This window comes from Oncorhynchus keta, chromosome 19 (assembly GCF_023373465.1).
Source record: "Oncorhynchus keta strain PuntledgeMale-10-30-2019 chromosome 19, Oket_V2, whole genome shotgun sequence".
NCBI lineage: Eukaryota > Metazoa > Chordata > Actinopteri > Salmoniformes > Salmonidae > Oncorhynchus > Oncorhynchus keta.
The window spans coordinates 72,679,820-72,701,242 of NC_068439.1; the positions used below are offsets into that span (position 1 = coordinate 72,679,820).

Consider the following 21,423-nt stretch of genomic DNA (forward strand, 5'->3'; position numbering starts at 1 on the left):
ACCCTAAGTCAACACACCCAGACCAACAGAGAGAGGAACAAGTGAGTGGGCACCGCCACACACACAAAACCAGTGGGTGAGTGACATCTGATCTCATGCAATTCGACTAACGGTAAGTCACTGAAGCCATTCAGTCAGAACATTACCAGAAAACATGACATTAATGATAAAAATACACAGGGCAAAGACCTACATTTCCAGAAAGTGCAACTCTGGTGAGAATGACTATAATTATTATTCTGAAACCATAAGAGAAGTACACGTATGCTTATGACAGCAAACTTTCCAACTGACTCGAAATTATCCTTTGTATATTAATCAACAAACCAAATGTGATTTGACTCAATGTGATACAATAACACTTGTTGCATAAACACATTCATTTTCCATTCTAAATTATGGGCCTCTCTGAACTGTCTGTCTGTCTGTCTGTCTGTCTGTCTGTCTGTCTGTCTGTCTGTCTGTCTGTCTGTCTGTCTGTCACAGGAAAGGGGCCTGTAAATGATGTATATGTCTACGGTGTATGTAGACACCTGAGCATCTACCACCACGATGGCAGTAGACAATTATTCCATAGAAAGAACAATCCCCCCCACACTTTCAATCTGAAATCCCCATCACCAACTCATGAATTTGTTATTATTGCAGATTAAACGTGTTTGATACATTACTGGCTGTATATTTATATTTTAAAATCGCCCCCGTCTCATCTCAATCGAATAGTTTAGACTGTTTGGATGTGTTGACAGACTCGGAGTGAGTTGCTTCTACCATGCAGTGCGTGTAGCAAAAGTGATTACTGTCCTCGTTATGAAATTATCAACTTTACCCTGTATATCCAAAAATTACCATAATACTGATTGTTTCAAGCAAAACTACCAAAATTAGAAAGCTCAAGCCATTTTATAAACATTTGAATGCTGAAGGTGATGCGCCGGTGTGCCAGATCACTAGTGCTGAGCGATGAACCCAAATGTTGGTTATTTTCCATTTTTTAAACAACTAATTGACCAACATTGGTTCAATAATTTGAATTCCATTTCATGTGGGGTTTTTTTGAGAGCTCAGTGCACACATCGCACAGTTTATCTAGAGATAAATCAAATTCAGACTACTAAAATAGTGATTTTGTCAGGCTGCATAGGCAGCCCCTCTATAGAGATGAGATGATGACTTGGAACGAAATAAAGTCATCAAATAAAACAAATGTAATATACACAACAACTGAAATATTTTATTAAAGTCATGTGAATAAATTATGGTTAATAAGTGTAATGGGCCGTCACTACCATCATTGTACTTTTATTAATAGTTTTATTCTGTGTTCTTAAGGCATTCAACCCTCATAATGCATAGTGCGTTTAATGTTTAAAATAATAATAGAAAACAGAGATGATTATTTTTATAATCTAACAGAAACCGAACAGAATAGCTCTACTTGGTCATTGTGCAAAGCTGCATAGCACGCAGTTTGACTATGCTACTGATAGTGCCTAGGGTTGTTGGGAATGCAAAATGACTTGTAGATCAATGACTGTCAACACAATTACATGCTAAGTTCGACACTGAAGGCGAGGATGCGGTTGTCACAAAAGATGAGAGGTATTTTCGGAAGGTATAAAGAAAATAATACAAAAAAATCCAAAAAAAGTAAACTCCGATTAAATACACTTGAATACATTTTCTGACCGATGCATGCTACATTTGGATCTTTTGGTGTCCCGCGGACCGTTGCACTCACATCTTATTAAACATTTGAACCGGGGACCGATGTGTATCTGTGAATCATTACATCCCTAGTCGTAACCAAATTGAGGTTGAGTGGATCGCAGGTGTCTAAGTAAAAAAAATCTAGAAATAGATTTTTTTTTTTAAATATAATACATTTTTGGGGGGTGAAAAAATACTGCAGTCTGAATTTAAACAACATACCAGGTAGAAAGTGTGTAGAAATGTATTCTTTGAAAAAAAAAGCTTTAATAAATATATTTTCAATATGTAGTTATTAGTGCCAATTAGCAGATTTTGTGGTTTCAACATGTGAGCTTGAAAACATTCTTCATCAAGAATATGATCCATATGGAATTATTGACAATGAAAAAGTTAGGAATGTTGTTCACTTGTGTAATGTAATTGCTACATTTACAGTCAATATAGATAGCATTAAAACTAGTTTTCCAGATTGCATTTCGGCCTTAAAGATATGAATATTGGGTCACGACTGAGACAACCTGGTTCATTCTGGGTCCCGAGGCAAAACCATTTGAGTACCTCTAGTCTAGTATGCAACACCCTTCACTGGTTAATGAGTTGGTTGACCGATGGTGATCATCATCTCACCACAGTGGCTCAACAGAATGGGCTACATGCTGCATTCCCATTCAATATTTAACAACGGTGTGGCTTTAAAGGAGTCTGTTGCAATGTGGGGTTGTCATGGGAACATGTCTGCAATGCCCCACAGAACCATATAGCCATAAACTCCCACTGGCCTGGGTCCTACCTGCTGACCAGCTGAAGGTCCCATGGAGACTGGAGTGGGGGTAGAATACACCCCTGCTGCTCCCTTTCAATAAGGTATTTTGGACTGGGTTAGTTTTGCAGACTGGTGCACCTCAGCTTGGCCAACTTGTTGACTGAACATAGTGTATTAACTTTTGTTAACAACTAAAGACTATATAATGATGTCTAAATATATAATGATGTGATAAGTACCAACATGATGACTCTTCGGAGTGACATGCCCAGAGGGCGTAACAGCAGGCATCGTCATATTATTGAGTTATCAATTATACACGAGAACAAATTATTAACAATGGGTTTCAGACAAGAGAAGGAAACACCCACATCTGTGTGTGCGCGCGTGTGTGTGTGTGTCAGACTGTCAAATGGATGTTCAAGGGGCCGTGAAACAGGATTCAGGGAGAGCCAAGGAGGGAACATGATTCACTTGATGACAATGTGCAGGTTGGCATTTATTGGGATGACTCATGTACTGGAGGCAGCTCTGCAGGATAGTCAATAGCTGGCATAGCCACAAAGTAATACAATCTGAAATCTAACCCTAATCTTTACCGCACTGTTTACCTTATGCCTAACCTTAATTTAAGACAAATTGAAGCAATTTTTTGTTTTTGTGAATTCTTACGATATATAGCCAATTTTGACTTTGCAGCTGGCCCATCTAGTGGAAATCACTCGGCTCTGCCTCCAGAACAAGATGTATCCTATTAAAGGTCAACCTGCTGACAATGTGTCATTCTGAGAAGTGTAAATTGAGAGAGAGAACACCAAACCAGGATCTCAATCTCAGCTGCTCAAATCTCAACTTTCTCTTGTCAGATTACTTTCTCTTCTAAACCAATGAAATCTACTCTAGTTGCATTTCTCTATATGATAGATACATTCTACGAGGTTTGATGTGTTTTTCACAGTAAATAGGATTTTGGCTTAAATGGTTGATAGTATTGCATCACAACTCACGATACTGAATCTCAATATGGGCTGATCATCATGTCAGTGAATCTCAGTTTGTGTTAGAGAAAGCCCTTCTAGTCAGTAGTGAGCGTAGCAGCCACAGCCTAACAGAAAATGTTGACCAACCAACGCTATAAATAGGAGCAAGATCATTAAAAAAACATTGGCAATATTTAATGTCTTTCTTAACTCACGATATATAGAGAGAAGCCAGTAAGTGGCAGTAAATCAATGCTTATGCCTCATCATTGATATCGTGGAGAGAAAATAAAACGGTCTGCCATTATATTACCAAAAAGGGCAGGTTTTCAAGTTGTGTGCCTAAATGTGGATTACCAGAGAGTGCTACTGTGTCATGTAGCCAGCACCACAAAGATGTCACTTTCCAGTGATGCTCTTAACACTTTATGACTCCTAGTCTTCTAGTGTCTCGGATGAGAGACTAATGAAAGTCCATAGTTTTTTGGGGAAGTGCTGTCAAAGACAAATGTCACCAAAAAAATGACCAGCTTTAAACCCAGGTAGGCCTCAGCTAGGATATTATATTAAGTAAAATAAAAAGGTTCTGAGAGTAAGACTAATGAAGATGACTAAACTTCATGTGAGGAAGCACATATATTCAGACAGTGTGACCACTTACAAGAGGCCAACTTTTTATTCTAATCTTCAATGTATTGATATAAGTGAGGATGTTTGTATTTTCATCTACAAGTGAAACTACAAATTAAACCAAATAATATACATTTGGTGTAAGATAGTCATTACAGCACAAATAGCTTATAGTATCTCCTCTTATCATGAGCAGACATCGTGTCTCTTGCCTGCCTGGGCTACTTGGATCTCGACTCAGGACTGCCAACGTATCCTCTTTAGTTACCAAGCATATGTTTAGACAACTCAGTAGAACTCTGACGACCTTAACATCTTTGAAATATATAAAATCACTGCAATACTTACAGATTTAGGCATTTTGTGTCCTTTTCCTGGGTCCGTGCGCGGAGCTGTGAAGTTGGTTTCCAAATACTTCGGATAGTCTACTAAATGACGTCTCCACAGTCAGTGCCTTCCTGTCAGAGAGAGCGAAAGAGGATAAACGCGTTTCAGCCACTCCGGTGATAACCAGTCAGACGGGACTACCCTTCCTTCTTTAAACGCTGGTGCGAAATAGAGATTGGTTGACACAGCCGTATGAATCATTTTTTATAAATAGTCTATGGAAATTAAGATTAAACGAGCCTCACCCATAACAGCCACAAAAAGGAGAGTCGAGCTTTAACAACGAAATAAATTAGGAGTCTCCACCCTTATAGGTAAACATCTTACTTCAGCACCACTACTGTGGTATCTAGGTGTGATCCTTGCTCGGATAAAATTATGAGGGGACGTTCGATATAGCCTACAGTATATGATACACGGTGTACTGCAGATACATTTTCCTTCAGAATCAATTAATATTGGCTACTACTGGGTGATGTGAAGCCAATACAAAGTAGCCTATCCATCAAATATACTGTTGAGTATCAAATATAATATTGCGCTTAGGGTCTGCCGTCTGTTACAATGTAACACCTTGTCTATATCCTTTAACAGGGCAGTTGGGATCACAAAATAGCCACGAGCTTCATTAACTTCTGAAGAAAATACACATTAGGCCAACACTGTTTAGGCTATTTCAAAAAGAACAAAACCTATTAGGTTACACGACATGTGTGGAAGTAGACTGGATAGCCTAGTGGTTAGAGCGTTGGACTAGTAACCGAAAGGTTGCAAGTTCAAATCCCCGTGCTGACAAGGTACAAATTCTGTCGTTCTGCCCCTGAACAGGCAGTTAACCCACTGTTCCTAGGCCTTCATTGAAAATAATCATTTGTTCTTAACTGACTAAAATAATTCAAAGACAGACCTACAAAGGAAACAAGTTGAGTAACTACCTAAATCTGTAGTTACCTAGCATAGGCTAATCAGTGAATCTTCTTTGTTGTCATAATAGATAATTATTTTACCTAGTCGAATAGGCTTTAAGTGTGCATTTTGGAGCAAACATTCTAATAAAATAGCCGTTGCATCATGGATACATTTTTACACTTGCAAGCTACATACTCTTCCATTTCTAGCATTTTACCAAGCCACAGCCCACTACAATTATCCCAGACACCTGTTGTTATATTTCTCCCCTTTGTGGGAAGCGGCGGCAGAAGTGGTGCAACAAGTGCGGAAACAAAGTAGTGAGCATCCCTATTCTGTTCAACAGTCTCACGTTCACATAAATATTCGATCGCCTATTCATTAATAGGTACAATGGCTTACCAGAGCAGGTGTGATTTAAGATGGTTCTACCGCAGGGCAGCCTCGGACACTCCTCTGCAGAAACTAACAGCGCGGCAATATGGCTGACCCTCCGCTACTTCAGCGCTCCGACTATTGCCGCCTGCTTGCATGAGTTCCTGTTTGTCACCGGTGCCAGGCAAGAGGGAACCGTCATTCGTACAACAGCGACTCCCATTAATGACACGTAGTTTATACTGAAAACTGTTTGAACTCAAGCAAGCTTGTAGAAAAATGAAAAATAAGGGCAAAACCCTACAACTTATCTACTGTAGGATTAAAATGGTATGTTTATTATGGAGAAACATTATTTTAAAATTAGTAACCTAATTTGTGATAAGTAATTCAAATGAATTTGGGGTGAAAATATATGGCAAAGCTTTAAAATTATCATAGCAAAATGTTGACCATTGAAGGATCAGTGATTCAATGTGGCACCCAATTCTGTGGTCAATAACTCTTTATGGGCACATTGTTTCTGGTACCCTGACAAACCTTTATGGGGCACCTACAGTATGTCATTTATCACCGTTGAAACCACTCAGTAGGCCTGCATTTATATCAAATCAAATCAAATGTATTTATATAGCCCTTCGTACATCAGCTGATATCTCAAAGTGCTGTACAGAAACCCAGCCTAAAACCCCAAACAGCAAGCAATGCAGGTGTTGAAGCACGTTGGCTAGGAAAAACTTCCTAGAAAGGCCAAAACCTAGGAAGAAACCGAGAGAGGAACCAGGCTATGAGGGGTGGCCAGTCCTCTTCTGGCTGTGCCGGGTGGAGATTATAACAGAACATGGCCAAGATGTTCAAATGTTCATAAATGACCAGCATGGTCAACTAATAGGTCTGGGACAGGTCAGGGACAGGTCAGGATTCCATAGCCACAGGCAGAACAGTATAATCATTTATATTCTGAGTCTCGCTATATCAACCAGGCAGAATATAACATTGGCTACAGTCAAAGCAAATGTTCTTAATAGTACATACTGCTCATTGTTGACTAGATCTAGCAAACAATTATAAAATTAGCCTGTTATATTTGGCTAATTATAAAAAGACAGGCACTAAACAGCATATTTATTTCACCAATGCAATGGCTTCACTCCATGACCTTAAGGATAAAAACAGACCAGATGGAATAGTTGTCATTGTACAGAAGGGAAGACCTTGAGATAACCAAGAGGCCACATCATAAGAGTATTCAGATGAGAGCATTATGTGAGCATTATGTGCCATAAGTTTATTATCAGAGTAGCTTTAACATGATTCATTGGGTTAAGGGTTTTGGCATACAACTACAAAAAAAGTGCAAAATTACATTTTTTTTTAAAGTCCTTAAAAAGACACCCCATAATCTGAGAATTTTACGAATTGCTGTTGCTACATTAAGTCTATTATGGGAAGTGGTAATTAAATACCACACATTCATTCTAACAAAATAACTATGGCGTCATGAACAAACAAAAGCAAGATATTAGATGCACGTGTATATTTGTTTGGATTACCATTCTTGTGTTTCTATTTGTATAGTTGAGTAATAGTGCGCGTCAGAAGCACACCCTTTAAAACTCAACCTAGGAAAACGCTGTGAACGGGTTGGGGAGGTTTCATAAATGGAAACGGACCAATAGTTGAGTAGGATTAAAATAGAACGGTATATATCAGAGATAGACGCTGAAGTGCGTGCACTAAAATGCGCGCTATAGGTCACAACGCATGCATTCTATTGGACCGAAACAGCCACTTGTAAAGAGGAAATAGTTTACAATTTATTTATAAACAACAAGGATCGTATACATGTGTCCTGAAACAGATGTACTGTACTTTCCAGCATGTCTTATTTGTTAAAAATAATAATAAATACCATAATGGTATGACCGCAAGAAGTAGGCAATATTTTTGGTTTAGCAGATTACTTTCAAATTAAGGCACTGGCACAAATACTATAGGATTGTTGTTGAGGGATGTGACTTTTTGTAAACCGGAATTCAGTGATTGAACACCAGTATAATTTCAAGAGACATAACATTTTGGGAAATTGACTGTACCAGCAGGGAAAATAAGAGAAGTCACCAATTGCAGAGTATGAGCTACTGAAACACAAGCCTCCAACACATTACATGAAAAGTCAGTAAACTCTATCTACAACACTAAGGGTACGGACAGGAAACTAATAGGCTATAAATGCACTGTCCATGAAACCAGAGACTAATGCGATTTGTGGAAAATGCTAAGAGTTAAATCTATAGTCTTTATTGTAGACAGTTGTTCAATATTTTCAAATCATGAATACAAGTAGAGTAAATATTTTTTAATAACCATTTAATGTACTGTGCTGCACAGATATGTAGAGATTTTCCTTTCGCCATTCAGCTCCTCAACTTTTCATTTGAAATGCATTCCCTGTAAAGAAAACAGACCAAAAAAAAGCATGGTTTGTGTTAACTTCCTGGACACAGTAGCAGCAGAGATTAACTTTGTAATGGATTACATTATGTACAGTACATATGATTAAAAGGTGCCGTGCTGCCTGGGTTAGATTAAACACTTTAAAATAATCAAATTGGTGTTTGTTCAGAATATCAACCAATAATGTGATTGGATTCTGTTTGGGGAAAGACAGAAGTGTCTGATTGGAGAGGAATGCCCTATACGTAATCTTGATGGATTTTTGCATTTAGCCAGGACCGCTGGATTAACAACATGCTGATGCAAATATTTTTATTTTTAAACACTGTGGCTTTAGACAGCACAATCAGATCTGAGACCGGCTATAATAGTATGGGTTATTTACTGTATATGCAATAGCAATGATTCGTCAGGTGTAAAAACAGTGCTCTAAGCCTCTTCTATTCTTACAGATGTGTGGTTAAAAACATTAACATCAACCTGCTTCATCAGTCACTGTACCATCCTGATTTTGATTGTAACTCAAGGGAGGAGCTGTTAAGTGGTGTAGGCCAGCATGAGGAACATGTAGTACATCTCTCTAAGGACCGAATCATAATTTGAAAGGGTTCTATCTGGAACCAAAAGGATTCTACCTGCAACCAGAAAGGTTTCTTCAAATGGTTCTCCTCTGGGGACAGCTAAAGAACACTTTAAGCGTGTAGCTTGAAATCCATGCCTGCATAACTCAAGTTGTCATACAAATCATTCATGCATGTTAAGTCTGACGCACTTAAGGTGTGACAAAAGTCAGACTTAAGTGTGCCTTTTAAGTCTGACTTGTGTGTAACATGGATGAAAGATTTGCATGAAAACTTTAGTTATGCAGGCATGGATTTCAAGCTACACGCTTAAAGTGTTCTTTAGCTGTCCCCAGAGGAGAACCATTTGAAGAAACCTTTTCGACAGAGGGTTCTACACGGAATCCAAAAGGGTTCTCCTATGGGGACTACCGAATAACGGTTTTGGATTCAGGCCTGACAGAATGGGGAGGTCTCTTTCATTCAAATGAACACACTCACAGCATCAATGGTTCTGGCTCCAATATCAAATAACTAGCCTTAAGAAGCATACAGGCAGTGGGTTTATTCATTTGTTTATACCGTTAACAAATGCTGGTTCTTTCGAATTGGCTGATGTTACCTGTATGTCCCCCCATAGTGGTACAGGCCCTCATTGGGTGGAGTGGTCGTGGGGCTGCATCTGTTGGAACAGCTCCAGCCTCTTCTGGGTGACATCATGGATAAGCACTAAAACAAATACGGAGAGGGTATGCTATAACTCTTTGGTCTGTGTCGGAGTACCCTGGTGGGTTTAACCCTCATGGTTCTAGTACCCCTTGTGGACATAACATAGGCATAACACGTGTCTTTGAAATGGCATTTTATAGGTTGCTGTTGCATCAATGGTCTTTGTAGGATATGAGTTCAGAACTGCAGCGCTATAAATGCCAGGGGGGTGGTTCTCTAAATTGCAATCGCTTCTGTAGTATTAAATAATAGCCACTAGATGGAGCCAAAACAATGTTTATGACCAGTTAAATCTCAAGAGGGCCTCACAGCAAATGCACTTCTGTGGAAGGCTTATGGGAATATATTAACTGCACAGATACTAAGATTTAAAGTATTGATATTTGAAAAATCTCAGAAGTGCATTCCTCCACTTACTGTCCAACACTGCTCTTGCCACGTATCTCTTCTCCAAAGTGTTACTGACATGAGCCATCAGCCACGGGAGGAAGCCAGTCTCAATATCTGGACATTAGAGAAGACCAGAGCACACACGCAAAAAAAAAAACCACATTGAACGTTAAATACTGTAAATATGCATGTATCTTTAGAACCAAATACTTAATATGTTGGTACTCGAACTATACATAGGGAGAATCTCAATTGCATACTCCGAGTCCTCTCTCCTCAAAACCCATTTGATGAGAAAGCCAGATGTCCCTCCGATCTGACCTTCACCTCCAGGAGGCAAGGAGCAAGGATGCGAGGACTATGCAGTGAGATTCTTCCATGGATCTTCACGTGGATCCGAGGAAGACCAGCTGCTGCCATCGCAACAGCTAATGGGAATTCTAATAAAATACCAAACTAATACCAGTCTTGGCAGTCCTCTCTTGTGCATTGAACATCTCATGTAGCACGACCACTTATGTAACTGTTGGAGGAAAGGGTCAAGGGACAGTCAGCAGGGCCCTGGGGGAAGACTGACCTCTCTCCACAGGGTCGTAGAAGTAGCCGTGTTCCCTCAGCGTGGTGTAGACCGAGGGGAGCAGGTCGGCCAGGTAGTGCTGAGCAAACGCTCGCGCCGCAATCTTGTCCGCAGTCTCCATCTCCTTCTTCAGCACCTCTCGCTGCTGGGTGATCCGACGCTCCTGTTCAGAGAAGAGACAATGAAAGTCATGGGTCTGTTTCCCTCCAAAGAGTCTGTCTGGAACCTCATGCTATGGTGCCTGAGTCGGTATCAAACCCAGGTCAGGGATTGAGGGTTGCCTTATTGCCTGGGGAAAGTGCCCTGAGCAGTCGCTCAAATTAAGCATGCTCTGAGGCTACTCCATTCGTCAGGTGTTTTATTTTACTTGACTGATAACAACCAAAATGCAAAGAATTCCAATAGTCTGGTCTTTCTGGTTCCTCCCATGTGTGTTGGTAAAAATAGCTACTTTAAAATGTTCTGGCAAGTTATCATAATTTTGGGGAACACCAAAATACTGCTGACTTGCCCAAGGGGCGATTGCCTTTCAGACCTTAATGTCAATCCCTGCAGGCTGATTAATTGGCACAGTCTTCCCTAGTGAAAGCCTCGGCATTCACTCAAGAAGCAAATATTTTCAGGTCTCAGGCAAGCAGACCACCATTCAGCACCCTAACAAACCACCTCTGTTGCACTATTGAGAGTAATGGACATTAACTTTTTTAAACTAATCTATCCAGTCACTCATCTTTGGCCTGAGAATTGGTTACATGTATCCGTGTGGCAGCAGCCATGTCTGGTGGTCCTGTTCCTCCTGTACCTTCTCCTCACGGTGGCGTCTCTCTTGCTCCTCCAGCCGCTGCACCTCCACCAGCTCGGCGTTGCGGAGCTCCTCGAAGGCCCGCTGCTGTGCCCGCAGGCTGGCCAGCTCCTCCTCCTCCATGACCTCCAGCAGGGCCTGCTCCACAGTCTTCCCCACCAGCACCTCCAGCACCGGGCGCACCTCCATGTCAAAGTCAAACAGCTGCAGGGCAAGGCAGGGGACATGGGCAGGGGTTAGAGGGGTTAAAAAGTGGGTAAAAAAATAAATAAAGGGTTAAAAGTGTGTCGAATACATTTTCAAATATACCGTTTCAGATTAAACTACACCTTTTAGAACAATGCGGACTGTGAAGAGACACCCACACACACATTGTTATGTTATACATTTTGTATTGTAGATATGTAGTGGTAGAGTAGTGGTGTAATCATGTGTTGAATGATGTACTGTTTTGTTTATATTTTTTCTGATGTAATCACCTTAATCTTGTTTGGACCCCAGGAAGAGTATGGGGATCCATAATAAATACAAGATATGCCTAACGTGTTTTCAACCTGTTGCCAATCCATTTGAAGGAAGCTCCTTCACAAAATGTTGAATTGTTTTCATTGCATAGCAATGAAGAAGAGGAAAAATAAAAAGATGTAATACCTCTCCCTCCTCTATCTGTGTGGCCACATCTTTACCGGACTTGGCAGGAATGAAGAGGGGGGTGGCCGGTTTGTCCAGGAAGGCATCGGTCTGGCACTCGACGCTGGTGTCCTCTATGCGATCATTCAGCTCCTCAAGATAAAGCTCTGAAATAATCCATGTAATTATTTCCAGCTCTGGAAATAAACCAACCTCTGTGTTGTCCTATCAATCAACAATGACAGTAGGCAGCTGAGATGTTTTACCCATAGATTTAGGTTTTACCTGTCTGTACATCTATGTGCTTCCTTCCCTCCAGAGCCTCTGGAGTCCTGGGCCTGAACTGCTCCATGGCACGCTTCCGAGCGACCGATCTCCTTCTGGACTCCTGCTGTCTCTGGACCTCAATAGGGTCAGGTTGAGCTGCCTGGCCAATACATAATTATACAAGACGTGATGGAAACATTTTTACCAATGTGGTTATCACTTTCAATATCTGACTTGGTGAGCTGGAAACTCACCACTGGTAGGATGTGCTGGGCATATGTGTTTCCCCTAACAACACGTCGGTCATACATGATGTTTCCATAATTGCTCTGTCCATCACTTCTGCATGACAAGGAAACAGGTGCTCTTTTTTTTCTATGTACAATCTTGATAAAAACGAATTAGCATACACTTATCCACCGCCGTGCACTAACGCAGTTACATTAATGAACCAGGTTTTGCACCTGTTTTTTAATCAATCAAGACTGGATAGCGTACTTATTGAAAAGCTGAACAATTGCTAGCACCATTTCAGCTGCCTGACCCTGCAAAATATACAGTGCAACAACTGGCAGGAATCGAAATGGAACTGACCCCAACTCTGCTATACTGGCAATAATCTAGCTACCCATTTCATTATGCAAAAAGTCTAGTTGTTTACGCTGCTGAAGTGAGCTTTTGGCTAATCTATCAGTTACTGACAGCATATGTCGTTGTCTATCAAACTTACTGCTCCGCGGCGGGCTCTCTGTATTTGGTGCGGTTTTGAACAGGTCTTGGGCGACTGGCGAATGTGTAAGTCCCGTTTGGAGCCTCCTTTTGAGGCTGTAAAACGGATGTCATTCTTTGACTTACAGTTAGCAATTAACTAATCTCTAACTAGCAAAATTATTCTAATGAAAACAAACCGTATTATTTGATAAAAACATTCAAACTGGTAGCTAAATTAAAGTGAAGAAGAGTGTCTAGTTGTTGACGTTTGTCATAGCAACGATTTCCAGGAAGTGTAACTTTGCTGTTACATCACTTCCTTGGTTGCCTGCTAGTAGTTTTGTTTTTTTGGTTGGGGGGGCTAGCAAAGCAAGGCATTTACATTTTATGCAGGACTGACATATATTCAGCTCAAGTAATTTCATTTTAATAGGATGGTCTTCCACTCCACTCTTATGGACCCTTATGTACAGTTCAATAATAAATAGAATCCTATGCACTATGCAGTATGGAAAAACAAAATCTTTACTTTAATTCAAATATTGCCTAATAAAATGCATATAGGAGAAAAAGCTCATTATAACGTGGCTTCAATATAGTTTATGTACAGAAAAGGCAACAATTATTATTTTATAAATGTTATTCAAGTGGTACCGTAGTTGCGTAAATGTCATGGGATGCATCTGCTCTTTGTTACTGTTTTGTTGGTTTTGGAACGACCCATTATTGGATGGTTTAAGAAAGTAACATTTTGGCTCTGGATTTCAGACTCTTCCTCTTCATCCTCATATACCTCCCCCTCGGCGATGGCATCCTGGTACTCCAATACCAAGTCGTTCAAATTGCTCTCTGCCTCGGTGAACTCTATCTCATCCATGCCCTCCCAGGTGTACCAGTAGGAAGGCCTTGCGACGGAACATTGCAGTGAACTGCTCAGAGACACTTAAACAGCTCTTGGATGGCTGTATTGTTGCCTATGAAGGTGGCGGACATCTTGAGTCCAGGGGGTGTGGTGTTACAGGCAGCACTCTTAACGTTGTTGGGCATGAAGTGCAGACTCGGGAATGGTACCATGTTGATGGCTAGCTTGTGGAGGTCGGCGTTGAACTGTTCTCGGAAGCGAAGGCAGGTGGTCACCCCGCTCATGGTAGCCGAGTGGTAATGAGGTCTCCATAGGTGGGCGTGGGGAGCTTGAGCTTGCGGAAGCAGATGTTTCATTACGCCCTCCTGTAGTCCTAACATGGACCATTGGTGCCGTTCAGGGACCAAGCCCACACACTGAGGCGGTGCGGTCTCGGATGCCACAGAGTTCCACCAGCCTGAGACAGCAGATTGGGTCTCAGGGGCAGTTGCCAAGGTGTCCCAGACAACAGGGACAGGAGAAGGCTGATCAGGGGAAAAGGGGGGGAATGCGTAAAGCTCCTGACCTGGCCAATGAGCCAGAGCATCCAAGGCCAGAGGCCCTGGTGGCTCCGACATGCAGTACCACAGGGGGCAGTGTGCATTTTCCAGGGAGGCAAACAGGTCCACCTGCGCTCTCCTGAACTTTTCCCATGGGTGCTGCACCACCTGGGGATGTAGGCTCCAGTCTCAAGGCGGCGGGCCCTCTTTCGAGAGCATATCCTCTGCCACATTCAGGATGCCATGTACACCTCTGCGGTGTTGTCCATTCTCACCAGGACATGTCTTCCCTTCAGACGTGGAAGGAAAGACCGCAGGGCCAGCAGTACAGCTCGGAGCTCTCGTGTATTGATGTGCCGGCCGCTCCAAGGGGATAGCCAACAGCCACTGACCAACCTGCTCTAGGTCACCCCCCCAGCCAATCTGGGAGGCGCCTGTGCTAACCAGCTCCCGGCGGCACATCCTCAGCATCTCCACCCCACCTGAGAGAAAGGACGTGACAGCACGGTGACATTGGCGCTCCCACCGGGTGCAGCCGGTGGGAGTTGAACCACCGTTGAAGAGGCCGGAGATGGAGCAGGCCCAGTGGAATCAGCAACGGTTGTTGGCAGGTCAGGGCGGCCCCTGCTGAAAGTGGTCGTGGCTAGATAAGATTGCCTGAACTCTCCTGGTGGGCAGGTGTACTCTCATTAGGACTGAATCAAGTTCCATGCCAATGAAGGCCACCCTCTGGGTGGGGGTCAGATGACTATTCTTCTCGTTTACGTAATGCCCAGTCAGCCGATGTGGGTCAGGAGTATGTCTCTGGGTCCTGGTAGGGGCACAAATCAGCCAAACGTCCAGGTAATTGACGATCAACAATCCTCGGGATGCGAGAGGTGCCAAGACAGCGTCCATGCACTTTGTGAAAGTGTGGGGTGCCAAGGAGAGGCCGAAGGGAAGAACCATGAAGAACCAAGAACCATCCCTTCGAAAGCGAATCGGAGGTACTGCCAATGAGCTGGGTGAACAGGAACACGGAAGTACGCATCCCTCAGGTCCAGTGTCACAGCCTACTGATCCCTGGACACGTCCTGCAACATGCGGGCTGGGGGCAGCATGTGGAATCTCAGAACCTTCAAGTAAACCATTGAGGTTGTGGAGGTCCAGAATCGGCCGAAATGCTCAGTCTCTTTTTGGAACCACAAAATAAGTGTAGTAGAACCTAAGTCGGTACCCCTTGAGCATTTTGGACAACACCCAGGGGGACTCCACACCCTCCTCCCACTTTTCCCTTGGAGAACAGGAGAAGCGGCTGAGGTCGTGTATGTCACGCCTTGGTCATTGTATCTTGTGTTTTTGTTATATGTTTGGGTAGGCCAGGGTGTGACATGGATTTATATGTTGTATTTCGTATTGGGGTTTGTATTAATTGGGAGTGTGTATTATTAGGGGTGTGTCTAGTTAGGCTTGGCTGCCTGAGGCGATTCCTAATTGGAGTCAGCTGATTCTCGTTGTCTCGGATTGGGAACCGTATTTAGGTAGCCTGAGTGCGCGTTGTATTTCGTGGGTGATTGTACCTGTCTCTGTGTTAGTCACCAGATAGGCTGTAATTAGTTTCACTCGTTTGTTGTTTCCTTCTTCAGTTATTTCATGTACCGCATTATCTTCATTAAAAGTCATGAGTAACCTACACGCTGCATTTCGGTCTGACTCTCTTCAAACAACAGACGAAGTTCGTTACAGTGTAAGGGGGTGTCAGGGGTCCTGCCGGGGCCCGCCTCTCCTCTGGCGCACCGAGCAGTGACGTTTGATAGGTTGTTGCTCCACCGCACGCTGTGACCTCCCTGCTGTCATCCCTCAGCACGAGGTGATGGGGCAGGAGAGGGACCCCAGCATAGTTCTGGTGTAGGTGGGTGGCGACGGTCCGTCTGCCTTGAACCCGGGACCTGAGGAGGCAGCATGAACCGCCACAGGGTCTCGCCGGTCCCTACAAACGTTATCGGTCTGCTTCAGAATGTCATCAACCCCAGCGCCAAACGTCAGCCCTGGGGTAATAGGGAGAGTGGCAAATGTGCTCTGGAGAGCAGCTGGCAGATGGGATTGGGTCAGCCACGGATAATTCCAGGAGTTAACCACCTGCGCTATCGCCCGTCTGTTGGCGCAGGCCACATCCCTCTGGAGCAGGGAAAGCATGCAAGACACCTCCGTCGCTTAACGGAGGAGTTCCTCTGTGCCCTCCTGCAGCCGGGGCAACAGAGTCTGCTAGTAAGGCGGCCAAGAGAGCAGAGTGACCCATATTTTCTTAACTCTTCTTGAACTGCACTGTCGGTTAAGGGCTTGTAAATAAGCATTTTACAGTAAGGTCTACACTTGTTGTATTCGGTACATGTGACAAATAACATTTGATTTGATTCACCCTCCCCAAATTATCATACCCAAATATAACTGCCGAAATGCTCAGGCACTAAAGCAAGGATATGCCTTTTCTTGGTACTATTCGAAAGGAAACACTTTGAAGTTTGTGAAAATGTGAAAGGAATGTAGGAGAACACATTAGATCTGGTAAAAGATAATACGAATAAGAAACCTACGTTTTTTCGTGTACCATCTTTGAAATGCAAGAGAAATGCCATAATGTATTCCAGCCCAAGTGCAATTTAGATTTTGACCACTAGATGGCAGAAGTGTATGTGCAAAGTTTTAGACTTCCAATGAACCATTCCATTTCTGTTCAAAATGTTGTATGAAGACTGCTCAGATGTGCCTAATTTGTTTATTAATAAATTATGTAAAACTGTGCACTCTCCTCAAACAATAGCATGGTATTTCACTAGTTACTGTAAATTGGGCAGTGCAGTTAGATTAATAAGAATTTAAGTTTTCTGCCAATATCAGATATGTCTATGTCCTGGGAAATCCTTGTTACTTACAACCTCATGCTAATCGCATTAGCCTACGTTAGGCCAACCGTCCTGCAGGGGACCCACCAATCCTGAAGAAGTTTAAATCTATTTGGATCCCACTATATAACAAAATGTGGAAAAATTCATAGACTGTGAAAACTTTCTGATGGCACTGTATGTGCGGTGGTATACTGTATCCTGAATTGACACTTTGTTTAGCATTTGAAACATTCTCACTGACACCAGGAAGCAGTTGTGGTCTCATAGTAAACAGAGAGAACACTAGTCATGCATGAGTGAAATGAAACCACATTTGAAATGTTTTTATTTTGCTCTGCTTATATGGCTTTAAAAAAAGGCTTAACAAAACTATATGAATCTGTAACAAAATGTGCATGTCAACCACCAACAGCATAATGAGTTCTCTAAAGGTGTCCGCATGCAGGTTTGGCTTGCTCCTAGCAGAACTCGGCTAGGCAAAGGAACGTCTGTGCTCGCATACTCCCTAAAGACATTTGCTTGAAAAATGAGAAGGAAAAAAAATATACTTCTGTTGTCGTTCCCTCCTCAGCCACCGTAGCAACAACATAGCCATAACACCTCAGAATAGTCTGTATGAATCTGTAAATATGTAATTAATTTAGATGTTTTTGCAGAGTGTAGATATTGTTAATGTTATAACATGACTATTGTAGCTGGAAACGGCAGCTTTTTTTAATGGAATATCTACAACTACGACTAGTTGCGCAATTTTACATCTAAGATGTTTGGTACAGTATTAGTCGTCTCTCATTGAATAACAAACACTTAATTCAAGAATCCGTCCATAGTTCCCACTCCTACTAGTAGTACTGTTGACCAATCACAGAAAAAGGGGCGTAGACTTCGGTTATCGCACTTCGACTTGCCACAAAAAAATATGTCAAGAAAGTTCATAATATATGAGCTATGTCACGCCTGCTCCCGCTGCCCCTCCCTGCCCATCTTTACACGCACTTGTCACTATCATTGCGCGCATCAACGCTCTTCACGTGGTTGATTGCCCCTGTATATCTGTCTGTTCCTCTGTCTGTTCCTCGGTGGTGTTCCCTGTGTCAACATTAATTGTTATTATGTGTTCCTGTCCAGACACTGTTCCTGTTCTGTTTTGTGTCTGTCAGTTATTAAACCTTCACTCCCTGTACCTACTTCTCATCTTCTGTATCAATCCTTTCAAGATAGCTGTTTCGAATGGAAAGCATGAGACAAACCAAATCTGCGTTTACACAGGCAGCCCAATTCTGATATTTTTTTCCACTAATTGGTCTTTCGACCAATTTTCAGAGATGATCTGATTGGTCAAAAGACCAATTGGTGGAAACAAATATCTGAATTGGGCTGCCTGTATAAATGCAGCCTAAATAACCCCAAAAGTGAAAGAATGGAATATATGCCACAGGAAGTAGACGCAGGCTAGATCTATGTAGTGACAGAGGTTAAACCACTGTGGTAAAGGTAAACATTACATTTCTATGCCTTTGTTCTATGCCAGTGGTTAGCTGCAACTATGCAAGTTTGTACAAACAGTAATGATCCGATATTTATGGTTACACTCTGTTATCTTTTAAATTAGGTTCTCTGATCCTCACCACTCACACACAGACATTTTCTCCATATTTAATTGTATTTGTGAATGTTTATTTACATGATGTAGTGTACCTGCCTATATTCCATTATTCATATTCAAACCATAGTTTATATATTTCCAACCATTTCATCCCATTCAGTCTATTCTTTATTGTGTAATTGTTGTTCATGTATGTTTGAACAGTTATTGGTTCATTGATAATTAATAGCCCTCCCACCGATTTGGCCTGCTAATTATGTGTGGGAGAAGCACATGGTTCTCAGTTCAGGCAAGGATGGATGACATGGATCGTGACTTCTATCCTTGTTTTTTAAGTCTGTGTATTTATTATATTTATGGAAAATAAAATGGATATTTTTGAGCAAATCCTGTTCCAGTCATATTGTAAAACGTTTTAATGTGAGAAACATCGGCCAGCTTTGTCACACTATCCCTTCTGTGTTAAATTCATACGCTATGGCAAAGCAAACATAATTTCTTGTTTTTTGTTTTGTGTGTTATTAGCTGTTACAACACTAAGCAAATTAATTAGGCTACATCAGTTGTGGGGGTCATGGGGTCAACATTTACATGATTAGTGGGAAAGAAAACCTGCCGAACACCAAAATGAAAGAAAACATCATAATATATGTGCAAACTGCTTCAACTGGAATGCATGAGACATGCCTTAGGCCACGTTTACACAGGCAGCCCAATTCTGACAAGAGCCCAATATAGCACATGGACACTAATAAAACATCTCAGAAGGGCTATTTTCAAACCATCCCTTTACATCCGTCCTCCTTTGAATAGCTGGAGGGATACGGTCTCCCATTCATTAAAAGTATGTGATGCTGGCCTCCCGGGTGGCGCAGTGGTTAAGGGCGCTGTACTGCAGCGCCAGCTGTGCCATCAGAGACTCTGGGTTCGTGCCCAGGCTCTGTTGTAACCGGCCCCTACCGGGAGGTCCATGGGGCGACGCACAATTGGCCTAGCGTCGTCCGGGTTAGAGAGGGCTTGGTCGGTAGGGATGTCCTTGTCTCATCGCGCACCAGCGACTCCTGTGGTTGTCCGGGCGCAGTGTGCGCTAACCAAGGTTGCCAGGTGCACTGTGTTTCCTCCGACACATTGGTGCGGCTGGCTTCCGGGTTGGATGCGCGCTGTGTAAGATGCAGTGCGGCCTGGTTGGGTTGTGTATCGGAGGACGCATGACTTTCAACCTTCGTCTCTCCCGAGCCTGTACGGGAGTTGTAGCGATGAGACAAGATAGTAGCTTCTACAACAATTGGATACCACGAAATTGGGGAGAAAAAGTGGTGTAAAAAAAAAAGTATGTGATGTTGTATTGATGTTTGTCGGCCTCCTCCTTCACCCTCCCTTCACACTGTTCTCTCTCTGGGTGTACATTGTTTAATGCTGTCACCGGTCATTAAGGGTTGTAAAAAGCCTGTTATTGTAGTGTGCCTCTGCTCATTAGTCATTTCTGTAGACACCATGTTCTTATATACCATGTTCTTATACTGACGTAGAAACTTCCATTAATTCTGTCAATCACTCAGTCCAGCCCTTTACTTTACAAGGCTCAATGGCTGTGTTTACACAGGCAGCCCAATTTTGATTTTTTTTCCACTAATTGGTATTTTGACCAATAAAATCAGATCTTTTCACATTAGATATTTTTCTTCTTTTTTTTAACCTTTTGTAGTTGTCGGTATAGAGGTAATGTGTGCAGGTACAGTAACCTGGCTGACCCCTTTCTCTGTAGTCTCAATCTCAGCCTCAGTCCCCATCATGCTTTATTCCATTGTTATCTAAGGCTCATAATGGTTAGGTTCAACATAAAACATTGGATCTTCATGTGCTGTAAAAAAATAAAATAAAAAATACATGTACTGTAATCACAGGTGGTTGGTGGCACCTTAAATGGGGAGGACAGGCTTGTGGTAACATCAGGACATAAGAACATTTTTCTAAAGTGAGGTTGTGCCACGCCTGCATGATTCTAGTGCCTCAACTGTCAAATGCAGATGTATAGTGGCAGTTAGGCTAGCGGTTAGAGCAGGACAGCCCCAGATCTACTCTCTTGTAGGTTTTCAGTCCAACCCTAATTGAGCATATCTGATTCAGCTGGTTAAGGTCTTGTTGAGCAGCTAATTAGTCAAATCAGGTGTGTTGAATTAGGGTTGGACTGAAAAGGACGGTAGATCTCCAGGAAGAGGGTTGGGCAGCCCTGGTCTACAGGACCTGAAAAACATCACATAGCCTTTTGACTATAGCTTCATATTCTCTTCACACAGTCCCCAGAATGTGTTCAGAAAACCAACAGCATGCTTTGTGTGTTAACCCAGCTCTCTTCACCTCTCTCTTTCCCATTGCTTAAGTATTGTAACGACATTTGCCAAAATAATAATATGGTGGGTGCTTATATTTGTCCTCTTTCACACATGTGCAAGTGTGTATTAATACGCATGACCCTGGAGCAATTAGTGTTAAGTGCATTGCTCAAGGGCACATCAACATATTTTTATGGACGGTCACGTTGCACTTGGTCGTTTACTCTCTTTCTCATCATGGCTACCGGCCTAACAGGCATCTTGGATTTTAGGAAATTAATCATGCTCCTAGTAAATTCATCTAGGAAAAATTCTAGG

The 21,423-nt window shown here is 42.4% G+C and overlaps 2 protein-coding genes across 3 annotated transcripts in view; both read right to left on the reverse strand.

The window, feature by feature from the left end:
• LOC118371909 (ezrin-like) overlaps positions 1-5,949 on the reverse strand; it is an 80,396-nt gene extending 74,447 nt beyond the window's left edge. The window contains exons 1-2 of one of the 2 annotated variants that reach the window (XM_035757564.2): positions 5,785-5,949; positions 4,435-4,544 (exon numbers count right to left, since the gene is read on the reverse strand). In XM_035757564.2, the coding sequence (XP_035613457.2) occupies positions 4,435-4,446 (12 nt within the window). In that variant the 5' untranslated portion in view covers positions 4,447-4,544; positions 5,785-5,949. The remainder of the gene's footprint in view (positions 1-4,434; positions 4,545-5,784) is intronic. The other variant, XM_035757565.2, reaches the window with a different exon arrangement.
• Positions 5,950-7,561: 1,612 nt separating this feature from the next.
• rsph3 (radial spoke head 3) lies at positions 7,562-13,165 on the reverse strand. The gene is made up of 9 exons (XM_035757567.2): positions 12,900-13,165; positions 12,424-12,511; positions 12,188-12,329; positions 11,924-12,069; positions 11,273-11,476; positions 10,471-10,633; positions 9,921-10,007; positions 9,397-9,503; positions 7,562-8,208 (listed from the first exon to the last, which is right to left on the reverse strand). Exons 1-8 carry the CDS (start codon positions 13,010-13,012, stop codon positions 9,427-9,429), a joined length of 1,020 nt encoding a protein of 339 aa, XP_035613460.1. The 5' UTR covers positions 13,013-13,165; the 3' UTR covers positions 7,562-8,208; positions 9,397-9,426.
• Between the last annotated feature and the right edge of the window lie 8,258 nt (positions 13,166-21,423).